The following is an 18,543-nucleotide window of genomic DNA, read 5'->3' on the forward strand; positions in this document are numbered from 1 at the left end:
AGAAAGAGAGGAGTTGTGTGAATCAGAAGTGTGTAGAACATGTGTTTATGCAAAATTCACTTACATGTAGGTGCTATAAAATACGATGCAAAATGCTAAGAGTGCTTAGGAAATTATAGCTTCCTGAATTGGGTTTTATTATACTCATAAGAATTTGTCATCGTTGTTGTTTAAAAATAATAAAAGTTATATTTTTCCCTTTCTGAATTGTAGCTTTTTCAGGCCATGTGGTTTCAGGGATGATCACAGACCGGAAGGTGAGCATTTTTACTTCTTGTATTGTTTTCCTTACTCAGAGCCATGTTACCCGTGATACTCCAAGAAAGTTCAGCCCCTTGCTCCCTGCACACCCCCATTTACCTCTTTCAAGTCTTGGACGATGGCAGTGAGCCTCTCGTTCTCTGCCTGAACATTGGTGACCACCGCCCTGCTCTGCTTGAGCTCATTCTGCATCTCCAAAATCTTCCCGAGGTAATAAGCTTCTTTTGATGCAGATTCCTGGAGGAGAGTCTCCTCCCGCGTCTCTCCATCCTCAGCCACTTTGCGGTGAACGGAGAAGGACTGTCCAAACGCCTGCAAGAGGAAAACAGCGCACAGTGAAACAACTACTGAAGCCCTGGAAAAACTATCAACAATAGCAAGCAGCTGCATAGCCAGCGGGAAGGAAATAGATCTGCGAGTCCCAAACTCTGACCTAATAAATACTGCCTTAGCAGCCTCCTAGCAGCTGAGGGCCACCATCTCATCTAGCTGAAATTAAGCATCTTGCAGTTGTTCTCATTTGCAGTATGGATTTATGGCCCCCATCCAGGCGACCTCCACTGAGATCAAGATGGTGCTCTGCTAACTAGCCATTAATTAGCGCCAGTGTTTAACTCTCCTGCTCGAGGCCAGCCGATAATTCATCAACTCCTTTCTTCCCTAGTTCTGCAAAATAAACTCCTGGTTTGTGTTGTTTTAAAGAGCATAAATAGCTGACAAGTCTTTCTTAATTGCTTTCCATTTCCAACAACCTTTTATTATAGGAACTGATATCATGGTATGGAGAAAAGCTCCTGTAACTTGAAAGAAAGATAAATGAGTACCAAGCAGTGGCCATCTACACCCCTGGTATACTAAGCATACAGTTTGTCAGCCCCTTCATTTCATTTGTGCTCAGTGTTTTCTGAGAAGAAACAATATTTAAGTGTTCAAGAAGTGTCTAAATATATAGATAATTTCTAGTGATTCTCTTCTTGCTACTGGCTTGGACTGATCAATTTAGTAAGGCAGTATTTCTCAGCGACAATTTCTGATGTTATTTTTGACAGCTCTGGAGCAACCTGAAAGGATGCAAAGTACAAGCCATGATAGTAGACGTGATGGAGATACCATTTAGCTATGAAACACAGAGGGGAAAACCCAGCAATACTATAATAACACAAAAAAATAATGTAATAAAACAAAATAATATACACACAAAAATAAAATAAAAAAATACAAAAAGTAAAATAAAACAAACTCTTATTTTATTGTATTACCTTTAAAAACAGACATTTGGCTGAAAGTTACATGACCTAATTCTGGAAAAAGCCAAAAGAAGGCATCTAATATTAAGAATATTTGGCCTAACATAGGCAGAAGTTCTCTCATATATCTTAATTCAAAGTGAACACATTCGAAAGACCATGCCTTTTATTTTTTCCCCTAATGCATGAGAGAGAGATTTAAGTCACAGTAATATGTTATTTCAGCGAAAAATTATCCCTAAAAGCCTGATTTCTACTCAGTTCTATAGAACCACAAAGCAGAGTACACATTTGTGCCCACTGTTAACTGTGGCCTTCTTTGCCTACCTATCGATAAGAACTACTTGTCAAATTAAATCCATTGTTTTACTGCTGCTATTTATAGCCTTTCAGAACACATTCTAAGTTTTACTGGCATTATAAGTGAAGCAGCCCCTTAAAAAACTTCAAAGTAAAACCCTCTTCAAAAACTTCTCAGCTTTAAAGTCTACCTCACTTAGAGAATCCTGTGAACTCAGCATTAAAGGATGCTAAAAATATTCAATAATGTATTAACCCAGCTGTCTTCTCGAAAGACAGTAAGTTACTGAAATAGCAGGCATCAGCAACTTGCCAAATAGGATTTTGCAAATAACAAGAAATTCAATTTAATGAAACTGTTAAGCACTGGTTCAGTCACTATATCTGTACATCTAAGATGACTGTTTCAGGAACGCTGCTAATAAATTATATCTTACTTTACATACTTATATGCAACGGTTCGCTGCTCCTAATTCGAGATGGAGCAAAAAGCACCAGGCCAATAATGACCCTACACTGCAAATGTAAAGGCCACTGACCCTGGGGTAAAATCAAAACACAGTAGAAGAGCGGGTAGGAGTAAGAGGGATGCAGAAGCTCATGAATAAATGGGACCTGAAGTCCTCTCTATCACTTAACTATAGATAAATACCACTGCACAGTAATGACAGCCTTCCAGGTGCATACGGTATTTTCCTCAAATGTACTTTGAAGGTGCATTTTTAGCAGACGTGATGTTTAGAATGCCAGTGAATACAGATTCTGGAGAGGGTGCACAGCATAATGGAAAATTACTGCATACTTCATGCTCCATTGTGCCTATGACTACAGAAAACAAACTTTTTTTTCCTATGAACCCAAATTTGAACATTACTGTTTATCATACTATGCAATTTCTTAAACTGCTATCAATATGTTCAAAATCAGGGGAAAGAAAGCAAGGAAGTATAGTTCACTTTCCATGTTGTTGGAAATTATGCAGATCCATGCAAAAAAAGGAGAGAAATATGAGATGTCTTTTAATATAAAGCAAGCGAAAAGTTCTGCTTCTGTATTTCATGGTCTGTATAGAACATCAAAAACTTGAACCTTTCCAGGCATACCCACTTAAGGCCTTGCATGAGATTGATCACTTTTAAATTAAAGCATATATCAATACTTTTCAGCTGGTAGCCAAATATTTGTTCTATTTTGATTTTATGTTTTAATAATTTGATACATTTACTTATTTCCGAAAACCTATAACCTTGCTATGATATAAATACTCCAATTAACTGTGCTCACTTATTTCACTGAAGCCACTCCCCACAGTAGAAAAAGTTATTCACCCGAAAAACTTTACAGGTCATCTAACTTTACAAGAGGTACAACGATTGTCCTCCAACAGCAAATGGTTTCCAGACCTGAATGGGACAAAACACCTCACACATTACAGCCCAGACACCACACTCAGCCAACAGCATGAACAGACTGCAGCTGGGGAGTGCTGGAACAGCCCCCTCCAGCCTTCACAATTACCTCCTGAACACTTTGGACATCAAAGAGTCAAAATGTTCCCAGGAGATGGGAAATCCATATTAGTGAAAGCCAGTAATGGACAGGATAGGAACTGGAGGAGCATTTGGAACAGGGGCATTCGTTTGTGAGAAGCACATGTAACTGGCATTGGCATCAAGCATGGAAGAAGGAAGCAGCAGATGAAGCTCAAAACAGGAGAAGCTGACAACCTGGACTGCAAGATAAAGACAGTTCACTTGCATTTGTGTCAATTATTGGATACCCACTGGTATGTTTGCAGGCGTCTGCAGATGCAGATGTTCCCTGCATTCACCATTGTATAAGACACTGGTATTTCCATAGAATCATACAATGGTTTGGGTTGGAAGGGACCTTAAAGATCATCCAGTTCCAACCCCTCTGCCTCTAAACCAGGTTGCTCATTTTGTTCAGATATTTATAGCCAAGGTGAAGAGTTTGGTTCCTGAAGAGATGCTGTTCCTGCCTAAAAGTACTTTGTTACTTATAATTAGTACCACAGCAGCTTCTCCCTCAGTCAAATTTCAGGTGATGTCAGGACAACAAAAGCAGGGACAGGCTCTTCTACACTACTTCATCTTTTCAAATGGATTAGGACAAGTATGTCAACGTATCCTACAGAGTTCTGTGACCTAGCCTTCAAGAAAGTAATCAGAAGAGCAAAGAACTATGGTTGTAGATGCAGGAACAGTGCCCAAATCACCTGTGTGATTTCTGTGAAGTATTCCACGTAGGTACTGTACTATATTGGGCAGCTGTGTTAGTTATTTACCACCATTCTCTTCAGTATGGTGCTGCCCTGCTTGGTATGATTCCTCATTAAAACCACTTAAAAATCACTACTGGTCCCTTAGTGGCTCTTAGTTGCAGTAATCACAGTGTAGAGCTTTTCCAGCACAGGACATCATTTTCCAAATTCAAGTTTGGACTCAGAAAGGGCCATATAGACCTCTATGGCTTCTGCTTCCTTAAGAAACCTGCTCCTAGTGCAGATACAATAGCTTAAATCAGCTGCAAAGACTGAGGCACCTTTACTGTTTTAACAAAGGCTGTCCTAACAGAGACCAGTCTGAATTTCATCCTACACAGGTATTGTCACTTCTCTCAAGATTTTGCTTAAAAAGATGTTCTTGACTGAGCAAGGTGATACTTTTTTGTAAATTGGTCATAAAAGCTGAGTAACAAGATGCCATTAAACGTCGTATACATATTCCAAGACCTGAGAATTGTAACAGCACCCTGACTTTTTAGAGGCATCTTAAAATCTGAACTTTGAGAACGATAAAATAATCATCAGCATTTGAGGTCACAACAAAGAATGGCAACAGTGGGCACACACAGGGAAAATGTCAGTCTGACCACGGAGAAAAGTGCAACCTTTGAGGAAAAAGCCATTTACCACTGAACTCTAAATAACCCCAGATGGAAATTCCAGTGTCAGAAGCAAACTAGCACGACAGAAATAATGCTGTGAACAAAATGGGCACAGATTTGTAAAAGAACAATAGAAAAATGACTGTTCCAGACAACATGTCATATTTATATGCAAATATAAATAGCAGTAGAAAGCTAATGTTCAGCTAGTGACATGAAATGATGTCTGTAAAACAAAAATTACATTTAACACTTAAAAAAAAAAGGAAAAAGAGGAGCTAGATTTCTAATTTAGGTGTAGAAAGCAGCACATATCAGTTATAAACATAAGTAGGTAATGAAGAATGCTATTTCTGAGTTTCACTTTTATTTTTACTAGTCACCTCCTGGGACAGGAATTCTGAAGTGTTTGCACAGAAATTAATTCTTCTAGTCTGTGATGATTAATAAGAAATAAAACATGACCTGACTGCTATCAGAACTAGGCAGCCTGTCTTTATGGCTTTGACACTTAATGTAGTTTTTCTGATGCATAATGCAACAGCATCGAATTGTTCCAATGATTGCCTATTTCAGCTGCTAACTTGCTGCAAAGCAGAATGTATTATGTATTAGTTACCTCCACCTTCCTAACACAAAAGCAGGGAAAAACCAGCCTGGGATTATCCAAGAGGGTACCATATTTCCTAGTCAAATGTCAGTATGACACCACAGATGGAAATCTTTGCTAGAGATGTTAGGGGTTAAGGTCAGGGACAGGTCTTGTATTTTATGGCAAAACTGGAATGCCCATTTATCACTGAATATTCCCTTAGTCATTTGCAATTCCATGTTTCTCAGAGAAGATGGGTTTTTTTAAGCTTTTATACTTCAAAAAAAAAAAATCACAGTTTTATAAATTTTAATTTTCTTTTCACAATTCATTAACTAAAGCTCAGAGTTCTTTGAAATTTTTCTGCTAAGGAGCAATCAGTGGCAGACAGGCCTGCGAGGGAATCCCCTCTAGACAAGACCAAGCAGTGGCTGAGCAGGCTCTAGCCCTTCCCTCAAAAACAGCAGGTACAAAACTGCCCCCTCCATAAGACATGATGTGTCTCCATTCGGACATTATTTCCTTAACTTATCTCTAGTATTTTATACCCTGCTCACCTGAAGGCTGATGAAATCAACCTGTGTGTACCAGTTTCTTTGCTAGCAAATCCAGCCCAGACTTCAGCCTAACTGGTAATCTCTCTCTCCAAGGGCTGTTTTACAGGTGCTCAATGCTCAGTTCTGGTCACTTTGTTGTTTGTCATTCCCTGCTCCCTCACACTCTGGGTACACAGACTGTCCAGTGTTTTGGACAAGGACTGCATTTTACTCTTGAAGAACACAGGAGGAGGCACCGAGTCTAAGTCCATTGTGTTTCTTGGCAGTGCAACAGCAAATAATGCCTTTGCAGAGGTGACTGATGGGCTCCAGTCATATTATATCTGCTTTCTGAAAATACGGGAAAGTTTTAGGCCTCTAAAACTTTTTCACAATTTAGGTTAAATCTTCATGCAGTTGACATGACCTCCTGATGGTCGTTTAAGATGGCTGAGAGAAGGCAGTAGGTTTCCTTTTGGAACCCAATACTGAAGTGGTTAAAGCCTTCAAATGCAAATACCAGGCATACTGCAATCAAAACACAGGCAGATGCAAGCTTAATGATGACAGAGAAAAAAATTAATAGCTATTGTGTGGATAGTGCATCTGAGATGGACAGCCCATGCAGGGAAGCAGATTGAAAAGTCAAAAACAGATTGAGAACACAGCCTGAATCAGCATGGGCATATAAGCAAGAAAACCAGATCATGAACTTTTGGGTTGTCAAGCTATCTGAAAACAGCTTGATATTTTACAGCTAGGAAAGTGTCCCATTTGTCTAATTGCTCCCGTGTTCAAGAAAGTAGGATGCGGAACTCTCCTACAGAGAGGCAGAAGATGCAAAGATGTTCAACCCCATCACTATTTTATCTTTCAGCTAAGAACAACAAACAAGGTTCCTAGAGCTAACCAGTCCCCCAGTCAAAAGAAATATGAGATAATTGATCAAAATTCCATTGTACTCAAGCAACTGGTTAAGCACTGGTCATTTCAAAATTTCCAGACTCAAGATGATCAGTTTTATGATCTATGGAACACAACATGAATAGGATTTGTGTGTGTTTGTTTGGGGTTTAATTTTTTTAATGTAACAACATACCTTTTACTTCATATGCCCCATCTTGCAGAAAAAAAAAATTAAATATTTTATACTCAGTTTGAAGCAAGCTAACAAACTAGGGTATACCTAGAGGTATTCAAAAAATGACTGGATGTGGCACTTAGTGCTATGATTTAGTTGGCAAGGGGCTGTTTGTTCAAAGGTTGGAGTCAATCTTACAGATCTTTTCCAACCTTAGTGATTCCATGAGCATAGTACAGCAACTGATAAACCTATAAATGTTACTTGAAGAAGCTATTTCATTGCCACCTAAAGGCAAAAAGCATTTAACTTTATTTCCAAAGACCAGCTTACTTAATCAATTCAATAATAATGCAAATGCTGGTGCAATGATAAAGTAATGTAAGTTAATATCTGCATGAGAGATTTCTTGCAAAAGTGACTTGCAATCCAACGTGCTGGAGGTTTTTTTTAGCTGTGCCAGAAATACTGAGGAGATCAGATACACAGAAAACATAAGTAATACTGAGTCTGTTTACCAAAGTAGAGCAGTAGGACAAATGTCAACAATTCATAGGCTTTTCCCCAAGGAAGCTTTGGATAAAAGCGTGAAGGATGTGGACGCTTCTGTTTGTTCTCAGTGGATCCTTTCAGTGTCTACAGTCCTCTTGAAATTCATATATCAGATGCTAATCAACAAAGCCTTCAGAAAATACAGAGAGAAATGAGCATTTACATTCAACTCAGCTACAGGCACGGCCACACTTCTACAGTCCCAGTACAGTGTGCTGATTTCAATCAATACGTGAAGCCTTAGGCAACCATGCTGCCTTTTTATAAATAAGGAACAAAAATATGCCTAAATGTGATGGTTGGGAAATATTTATAGACAAGAAGAAAGCAATACCATGAAAATGAACAGTCAATGCTAACCTCCATTGTTCATCAGCAATCCAGTAAGAGGGAGAGTGAATAAGAATTTCCATTTAATTGCCTTTAACAGCACTCTAGATGAGGATTTCTATTCCCCAGCCCTGAGCATTCCCTCCAGGCACAGAAAACACAAGAAAGGGGAAGCTTGTAACAAAGAGCACCACTTATCTACAACACAACTAATTAGTTTCATGCTGGTAATTTTAAAGCAGCTCTGTTCGAAATGAAAATGGCCAATAATTAAATCATTTCTATTAAAAAAAAAATTCAACACCTTATTAATGAAACATAAGGTGGCTCAAAAATTTGCACCAATTACTATATTGGTGCTTATGAGTTTACACTGCTACATAATCGACCTCCAGTTATTACAAAATTCCAACAGAAGCATTACCAGAACAAGCATGTAAGACTGTCAAAGATTTTTTTTAAACAAAATGTGTCTGAAGGTGGAGATGAAACATGCCTTCCAGTAACAGCAAAATCCCTTTTTTACTAAAACTCGTTTTTTTTTAATCTATTTTCCCCTTCTCTAACTGCTTTTCTTTTCTTCTGTTTTTCTAACTATGAAACGGCTAAGATAATTGCAATTCTGTCTCCTGTGCTTGCTTGAATAAAGCTGCAAAGAATGTATGCCAAAATACAACTCTTTAAGAGTTGTCAGCCTGCTGGGACATTTTAGTTATTTCACATTAGCTCCCCATATGTAAACTCATATTCCACAATGAGACCACACTTTTAGAGCATTTTAGGAGTGGCCTAAGGAAAGTCATGTTGGTAGTGAATAAAAAAAACAAACCATGAAGTGCACCAAGTGCATTCTACATTGCTGCTACTACTTCTGCCACGATTTCCCAGTGAAGTCTCAATGGTAGTATTGGAGAGGGAAAGATTATTTCCAGCTGCATAGCCATAACAAAGGAAAGGAAGGAAGGACTCCTATCACAACCAATTAGGGCTATTCCAGAGCAGCATATAAGAGGCAAAGGCCCCATGCCCAGAATGCCTCTTCTCGAAGAGGAGGAAGGAAATAAAGAGCAGGATGCAACCACATCAAGTTGCATGGAGCAAGGAAAAAAGAAAGCTGCTGCTTAGAAGATAATGCTCTTTGCACATTAGAGTAAAAAAAACAATGGAGCAACTCTGTCATTGACTGCTGCAGATGTAAGGAGTATGTCTCAGAACACTTATAAAAAGTGGAAAAACTTATTGACATAGTATTAGGTTTGTGCTACCTTTCAAGTAGATTCATGAAATTTAAAAAAACTAATTGTTTTCTCATTCCATCCCTGAGGAACGGAACTACTTAGACAACTGCTTATTAAATCACCTGAAAACTTTAGACTAGCAGGGCCTCACTTTATGAGGATTTCTGACATTTGTTCTCAAATTCAGAAGGAAATGACGTTTGTCTGCTGCAGAACACTTAGTTGTATTTACATATATCCTATAAGCAATAGGATATCCCTTTTATTTAGATTCTCTTAATGTTTTATGCTGTTTTCTTTCAATTAAAAAGAAGGTAAGGTCCCTTTCAAACCAAATCATTTTAAGAGTCATAAATCACCCCTCCCAGGGATCTAAAACTGTGGATTCTGAGTATAGGGTAAGTGGTGGCGGTGTTGCTAAGCAGCAAAATTAAGGATTTACTTCCCAAAGAACAGCAAACTCCTCTTCTTGAATAAGAAAACAGGTAATATAGTTACCATCTTGTCCTCAAAGCACTGTAGAGTGTCACCCTCAGGCAGAAGTCATTACCCTGAGAATACTTCTTTGTCATACAAACAAAAGAAATTAGAAGCTACAACAGGAAAAGAGAAGGAAAAAAACCCTACCTCCTTTAAGGTATTTTTGGGACCCACAGGAAACGTCTCCGATAATCAAAACAGCAGTATATTATGCTTCAAGTGACATTTAGAGACAAAGGAAAATCCTCTCTGAGAGTGGCATGGCACCAAAATAAGTGCCCAGAGTGTAACCTCCATTCTTGGAGACTTTCAAAACTTGTCTAGGACAGGACCCTGAGCAACACAGCCTCAAACTTCAGTCAGGAGACAGACAAGATAATCTTCAGGAACCTACTCCAAACTAAATTCTATTATTATTAAAGGAGCAATTCCATATGCTGGAAGGACTGGGACACACTTCTCCAGGACCATACTGTTGAAAGAGCTATGACTCATGGCTGACCATATTGTCAGCTATCTTCAACACCAGTCTGAAATTGAAGATGATCGAAAGCAAGACCATTGTGGTTTTACTGTATTCAACAAATTTGATCATTTAAATGGAACACACAGAGACAGGAAATTTCAATGACAAGCATAAACGGACCTTGAGTTTTACCTGTTTGGGACACCAGCACTCTCAACCAGTTTTATTGCAGCAGTCATAAAAATCACAACCTGAGAGCAGGGCTCAGTCTCAGCCAAAGTCACAGTAACCAGGCAAGACAAGACTCAGGTCTATAGCAGTCAGGGCAGCAAAAGATCATCTTCCAAACTGATAAAATCTCATGAGCAACTATACTTACAGAATACATTTTTCCTGTATATTCCACAAAAGTACTCCTGCCTATTAAATTTAAAGCCTTATTTGTCTGGCACAACTCACATTCCTACTCTCCACAGTTCTTTATGTGAATTGCCAGCACAACAGTTCTCACCACTCCATAGGTGATTAATAAGAATAAACTCTCTCCTTGTGACCACACGTGACTTGCTTAACATCAGCATGTGGTAACCAGAGTTGCACCTAGCACAAGTATCTTGGACAATGGAATGCAAGGAAAGAGCTCCACATTCTAGTTCATGGAGCTGGAGTACTTAAGTTGAGTGGGGAGGGAACACAAATTAACTTTTAGAAAAATAATTTCTAAACTAAAGGTTTGAAAGGAGAAAGAAAGGCTATTCAGAGATTTCTACTGCTTCAGGCATTTATAGAACCTCCGAAAAATTTAAGTTGGAAAAAATCTCTAAATAAAAGCATGCCCTTCAGAACAAGAGGCCAAAATTACAGACTTCTCATTTATTTTCAAAGGAAGGTTTAATTAGAATGCCGCCAGCTACTGATTTACCATGGGGAACTTTTTGCTTCCATTAGCATTGATCAGTGCAGTGCACACAACTGTTTCACACAATGCTACTGCAGCTGGGTGCTTACTGCAAGTGCTGGATAATCTCATGCCTCCAGAGCAAGTGAGATTTTAAGGCATATGGTGGTACTGATAACCATTTTACAGCAACAACAGCTTGCCTACTTAATGCCCCCAAAAAAGTAAGACTCAGAGAATGGGATTGCCACAGATTGTCCCACTGCAATCCTTAGAGAGCTGTAATTCATTTTGCACAGAGTAAGAAGGAAAAAAAAAAAAAGGCAAACCACCAAACCCAAAACATCTAAGTAAAAAACCTGCCCATTTATTCAAACAAAGTAGAGTAAAGTGGTTTGGTGTACACTGCTGACCAGGAGATCTACTAACGAGGAGAGGGACTTGCCTGACACATGAGGTTGCGTGAGAAGGTAGATGGCCTGGCACTCCTCCAAGTACCTCTGCACCCACACCAAATGTGTCTGTCTAAAGTCAGCCTGAGGATAAATTGAAGAAGGCAGACCATGCCCCATGCTGTGCACTCGTATACCTGCTTGTCTAAGTGCAGCAGGGCTCCAGACTGATCCCACGTGTCACCCCAACACAAGCAAAAGGTAATAGCCTCACAGAGATTTAGCTTTATAAGCAAGAAATCTGCAGTCTAAGCCACGTGTCCAACCACAGCCCTTCCCAGTGCTTTTGCCCAAGGGCTCTGCTGTCCCTAACACTACTCGCCTTTTACTGCATGAACACAGAGGAAGTTGGGGCATCAAGGATAGGATTTGAAAATCACAGTGAGATCAGGAACCAACAGGCAACATCCAGGGCTGTAGGCATATTTATAGGATGGGCTCATCTTACCCCAACCAAAATTTTAAGTAGTTCCCAGCCTTCTTCTCTGACAGCATTACATACGTAATATTGCCTGATGATATAAACTCCCATTTGTGAAATACGTTGTTTCCCAGTAAGCAATTTGCAAAGGATAAGTTTAAGAGGATAACATGCTTTTGCTTTGTCAGCAGCTTTGTCTCAGGGTGCCCTATCTTCCAGACTGCAAAAAACTGCGTAAGCGTATGCAAACTGAGCACCCATGACTTACCTAGTTCTACTGAGAAAGTAACCAAAGATTTCATTAGCTTCAGGGAAGCCCACGTTTTACCCTTGGGTATATATTTCTAGATAACATGCTGTATATTCTGGTTCCTGATTCACTACATTTACTCATGTGGAAGTTGCCAGCAAATTACAAACAGTTTAAACAACTAACTTATTGCAAATCAGCAAATCCTATCACTCTCAGCTCTTTCAGTGGCCGTCTTATTTGCACGGAAGCTTTCGAACTACTTCACCAGCATCATCAGAATTTTCCCTTTAAAGTCTTTTTCACAACAGCAGTTTTCCTGGAACGAAAGTCTTCTTTCCTCCCCTGACACCCATCCACAGGAGCAATGCCCATGCTCCCACAGAGCAGAGGATCAGCAACACAGACAGGAGAACACCTCAGTCAGCAGCCAGCAAGGGAGTGCTTAGCTAGCCCAGCTAAATCTGGCGCGGCACCGGATGCGGGAGCTTTCCTTTTCTTTCCCAGAAAGGAAGCTTTCACACATCTCTGAACTTGATACTTAGCAAACTGTAATGGAATGTATCCCAGTACGAGTTGATGGCCATTTGCACAGTTGCACCATCAGAATGCAAATAAATATCAATGCTTTCCACAAATGATGGTGAATGATTCCTCCTTTACAGACGAAGAGCCTTTGGAGAGTGTCAGGTAAATCCACACTGGGAAGGGATGTCACCCAATTTAAGTATTTTACATCAGAAGGGGACAGAGAGCTCCCTATTGACTCTCACTTGGAGGCAACTCCAGAGAGAGTTGATGGCTTCTTTTCTGTCTCTCTTAAACTTGAATCTCTGAACTGCAGTACATCTATGAGTGCATTTGTAGGAAACACATATCAACAGAAAAAAAATCACTAAGTGAAAAATACATAAGGTCATCAAACAATAACATTTCTCTTGCAATGGATTTACAGATACTCCTTCGTGTCAAAATACAGTTATAACTATGTTTACTGTTGGGAATCTGTAAGCCACCTTTTAAAGACAGTGGTAATTCCACATGCTGAAACTGTGCCCAGAGAGATCACAGGAACAGTAGTAAAGGTGAGAGGAATCAAGCATCTGGAACCTCATCATAGCCATGTCTAGGGTAAAATCCACCACTTACGCTGTCGTGATTAAATACATGTGCTAATGACAGAGAGATGATAAAGGTAAAGAAAAATGGAGAAAAAAAAAGAAACAATCATGTAGCATAGCAGAAGATATTTGAATTACTGCCTTTAAAAGTTCTTCCAGATAGTACCTGGCATGCTGTAATTTATGACTATAAAATGCATGTAGACACTGCACAAGAACTCAAACTGAACACATACTAGGTTTATTGAGCTGTGCTCAAAAAGCTCTATCATGTGTAAAAGTAAAAGAAATGCAAAATGTTAAAGTGTTTAAAATATTTGACTTCTTGAAAAACAGCAAACAATTGAGACAGCTCTGCTGTCATAGCAGTATATTTATTATGAGACTAGTCCCAATGGGTCAAAAGGTTAAATGTCTGAGCCACTGTGAGAATTACAGGAGGCAGGAAACTATTTCATTAGATCCCAAGATAATCATGTTTCATTGCTGACCCTGGCAATACAGCACAGAATACAAATATTAGAATGACAGCACACAGCAATCCTCGGTGACAAAGAATAGGTATATTTGAAAAAAAACTCCACAGACTTCAGCTTTTAATTTCAGTGAAATATCAGAGAGGAAGGTCTGAGGTTTAGGCAAGGTCAGAGTAAGAAGACAAAATTTATGTAGAAACAGAATAATGCTATTGTTGAAAGCTCTGATGAGCTAGGCTTCTCAGGGCAGAGTCACTGAAAAGAAACACAGAAGAAGTGGCAAGATTTCATCTTGTGACACCATTATAAAGTTTGCTACTATTCAGACTGAGATTATATGCTGTTATGTCTTATATGTCCTGCGCTATGCAGAAGACTAGACCAAACCTCTGTAACAATTATTAAAAATGGAATGATTCTCACTTGCAACCTGCATTGCTGGAAATATTTCCTACATACAAGATTTTAAATGGTGGCATGGAGAAATGCAACTCCAATGAGAAAATAATTTATTAGCCTCCTTTTAGAGGGGTCACCAATGACAGTCATCCTGTTTAGCAACACTGATTGCTTGCTGTGAAAAATGGTAAGTTAAATACCTGGGAACATGTTACTCACTTGATATGTCTAAGCAGAAGCAACACTTCATATCAACTACCAGCTTGTTTCAGCAGGGACCTGGTCAAGTCCCTTCCAAGGCACTGAGGTGGTCACTCAGGTCCTCTGACTGGTCATCTCCTTTGTCCATCACACCTCTGAAAAAAACCCAAACTTTGTCCCTGTGGCCTCTTTTCAACTACATTGTGACTACCACAATGTGAAAGAGGGGATCTCCACCCTTTGTCTTGTCATCTCCAAAAAAGGGCAAAATAAACTGTCAGAAGCACAGATGTCTCATTGAGGTTCCAATTCATGGACAGCAGACATTTTTAAGTGGCAGTTAGGAAATGCAGAATGATTTTTTGAGAGCATTAAAATAAACAGGAAGGGGAAAATTGAGTTAGCAACATCTGAACAGCATGCCTTCAGACATTGTAGTGCATGAGAAAAGGAGCCAAACATAGGAGCTGAAAAATAAGACTAAAAAGGCTGAAAATAATACTGAAACCCCAGAGAAGTAGAAGTTGCAACAGCACATAGAGGAATACAAAGCCAAAGAATGTAAAGCAATAGCAGAAGGATTGTGAAGAGGACTGTGTTAACACGCATCCAGGAGAAACAGGCTTCAGCAGAAAAAGGGGCAGTCATCTTCTTTAAAGTGAGGAAATAAGAATGAAATATCAAAAAAAATGACATTAATTGAAGCACAGACTGCCATTCATGCCATGCTGGAGGTGAAAAAGAATCAGGAGGAGACTGCTAATCACATACTAGGCAATAAGCAAATACCAAGTTCAGAAAGTTAGCAGGGAAAACATGTGCAATAACAGCCACAAAAGTTGGAGGAAATTTTAACAGCTAGAACAGAAACACCTAGTATGTATCTTGCAGGACTTGGTCTTACAGAATACAGTACATGCACTCCCCACACACCACTAGAACAGAAATAACCCAAATGCAAAAACTTTGTGACAGAGCACATTATAAAATACAGAGAGCCAGGGATCATGAGCAAAGGAGAAATGAGCAAATTATTACTGAAATGAAATTAGATGTCAATCAAGTCAGAACTGTACCAAATTTCATTAAGCATTTAAACAGGGACACACAAGTGATTTGCAATGGAAGGGTAAAATATAGATCAAAATCAAATTACTCAAGGAACCAGAATAACAGATGACAGGGTTGGGCTCAATTCAGAAATGCAAGCTAATCAAATAACTAAAAATGAGCTAATAAGATGGACTTGATGAGTCCTGCAGTGTTGTAAAGGCTTTGCTATATTATCAGGATTGCCTTAATGTTATACATCCCTCAGACCTTGCATTTTCTTATTGTTCTTCACAAAGAAGCAACTGCTGGGAACTGCAGCTGTGTTTGTGCTCAAGAACCAGAGGGAACATAATTAAAATGAAGACAACTTCAAACTAACAGTATATGAAGGATGCAGCCACCTCTTAAAGGTGATCATTGCCGCACCAGACATAAGCAGCTTTCTTGAGTGAACTTGCAGATAATTTCTGAAAGACAGAAATATTTTATAGAAAGACTGTAAGATGCACTTTTTGAATGCTTTTTAGTAAGGATGAAGAAGAGCCTGTTCAAGTGATATAATCTATTACAATGAAGATAAAGCAAAATTCATGGATGAAGAGGAAACCAAAACAAAAATATGCAAATTAACCTGCATTAAAAATTCTGAGCATATCCTTAAATGATACCAGAAACTGAAACACTGGGTAACATCTGGCAATAACTAGAAGCTGAGATAAGAAACCAGTGCTGTAGTGAAGAGTCTCAGTGAAAACCAAGGGACATGAAATACCAAAGATGATGGTTACAGGAAAAAAAAAATATAATCAAATTAGGATAGCAGTAGTTGTTAATTTGGGAGGGCAGGAAAACTCTAAATAAATCCCAACCAGAACCACCCTTGCACATGAGTTGATTCCACACTCCTTTTGCATTACCTCTCTGCATGCATCAGCCCACCTCTCCACTACTTGACTAAGTTAATTATTCATTAACTAACAAAAATTATTCTTCCTCCTAGATAGCTGAAACTTACAGATACCACTTCAATATGAATAAATCATAGCATATTGACAGGAATATGGTGTTCATATGGTCAGGAGGATTGTGGAAATAGATCAATGCTCATTTTATACACTAAGTAGATACCACAATGATCATGGCTTTATACACCACTACTTCATTTTGATGATGTTTTTCAACACCAAAGTGAGGACAATACCCAATATTTTTCAAAGAGTAGAAAGTATCTATATTTATGTTCCTCAAAGGCCTTTGAATCTCAAAAACCAGGCCGCCAGTGCTTTCTAAATATGAAGTCCCTCGTAACCTAGTTTCAAACTGGTCACTCATAAGTAATTTATTGATGTTATTTTGGAAGCTTCCTGGAAAGATTAATGCTAGTTAGTATTTCCCCTCAAAAATGGAGCAGAGAGCCTTCTCTAGATCTAAGACATTTCATATTTTTAAATGTAAAAAAATATACTAACCTTTCAGTTTGAAGAGCATGGGGTCTGGGATCTGGTAAAGGGAAAGAATCCAAATCCCTTCCCTACATTCTTCTTGACAATCCATGGCTGTGTAAATATCTCCTTATTCCTCCAAAAAGGTGATGCTATGTATCATACTTTGATTTGTTGTTTAAATTATCAAATAGGATAACGTGTTAATGTCTTTAGTCTGGTTACTTAATTTTCTATGGAACTTTTGTTAAGAGCAGTCCCAAAACAGAAGTTTTTAATCTGTTTTTAAATAGACACATGCTATAAGCATTATTAATGCCAATGACAGTAAATTACAAGTGTCTACACTCAAAAGGAACAGTTATGCTCTTTATAAAGTGAGATGGCAGAATATATTTTGCTTTAAGAGAAGCCAGAAGTTTTACATTCTCTCTCTCGGATTACAAAAAAATCTTTACTTCGTAACTAGTTTGTGTGTGTACAAATCATCAGTTGATGCTGCAATTGTGTACTTGTACTGAATTTTCAGAATGCTTCAGAAAATCCACATCAGTATTTGAAGGTAAATCACATAGCAGGAAGGACAGAAATGCTACCACAATTCTCTGTTGACATAATTGTGGCCTAAGTAGGCAAAATCATAACAGTAAAGTTATACAACCAATTTTAATGCTGCTGAAATAGCCTCACGATTTGCAGAAAATATCCATGTTTTTTCCCCAAAGTACCGTGGATGTCAACTGTGACTATTACCCAAACCATCAGGGTTAGTGCATTTCTGTACACAGAATTTAAATTGGCAAATCCCTATTACAGAGAGAAGTTTTGAGATAAGCTAATTAGATTTTAAGCTGTTAAAACACTGACAGTGAGTGATGGCCTGGCTGCTTGCCCTATTATTTCTGCTGAACCAGGAAGAAACCCTTATGTTAATAACAGTACATTACTAGAAGCATTTTAAGATAAGGCACTACCTGTAATAAGGAGCTCCTATTAATGCAATCTCAAAGCATTTTACAATGGCCACTAAAAGATCAGTGTATTAAAAGCCAGCACTGGTGACATTCAAGCTAGAGTTTGTTGTGAAGGACAGTGTTGAAGTTATAAGTTCCCAAAAACTCTTACAGTAAAACACACGTAAAAATATGTTCAAATACAATCAGTAACTGGTGCAAAAGGAAAATCCAAACCAAACATGAACTTGGAATGGCCAGAAAAAAAAACCCTGATGCTATTTCTCTTTCTAGGCTGAGGTCCCACTTGATTTTTTACTCAGCTATTTTTTACAGGTAGAACAAGCAGAAATCATAAGGAACACCCAGTAAGTTTCCCTAAAATACCATTTAGCATGTATACAAGGAGCTACATGCTCAGTGTAGGGGGGTTTTTTGCTGTGGTTTTTTTTTTTTAGGGCAGTTCTCCAATTGTCAGCTAGTGCAGCTTTCATCACTGATTTTGGGGCATTATTCTGTAAAGTAACATTCATTCTTGTTTCCACTGAGTTTCTTTTGCATGAACTTGCTTTATCTTCATTTCAAGGGGTTCACCAATAAGGAGATAGGTAACAGTAATAAAATGAAGAAAGTAGAATGGGAAAAAATAAATTATATTTTATACTTGAATGTTTTATCACAAGTCTTGGCCATATTTTCAGTAGCCACAAAATTAGAGCCTAAAAAAACTATCTCTAGTTTAAAAATTAGATAATTCTACTACAACTTACATATATACATGTGTATATATATATATATATAAATATATACATACACATGTAAGTCCATTTATAGAAGCAGAAACTAAGGTGAAAAGGAGGTTAATGCCAAAAGTCTGAACCCAT

At 38.5% G+C, this 18,543-nt stretch overlaps 1 protein-coding gene across 5 annotated transcripts in view; it reads right to left on the reverse strand.

Moving 5' to 3' along the window:
* The window catches only part of BICD1 (BICD cargo adaptor 1), a 171,280-nt gene that overhangs the window by 86,550 nt on the left and 66,187 nt on the right, over positions 1-18,543 (reverse strand). For all 5 annotated transcript variants that reach the window (XM_017804894.1, XM_017804891.1, XM_017804893.1 and 2 more), the window contains exon 2: positions 361-573. In XM_017804894.1, coding sequence (XP_017660383.1) covers positions 361-573 — 213 coding nt within the window. The remainder of the gene's footprint in view (positions 1-360; positions 574-18,543) is intronic.

The sequence above is a fragment of the Lepidothrix coronata genome, unplaced genomic scaffold (assembly GCF_001604755.1).
Source record: "Lepidothrix coronata isolate B3197 unplaced genomic scaffold, Lepidothrix_coronata-1.0 Scaffold10, whole genome shotgun sequence".
NCBI classification, from domain to species: domain Eukaryota; kingdom Metazoa; phylum Chordata; class Aves; order Passeriformes; family Pipridae; genus Lepidothrix; species Lepidothrix coronata.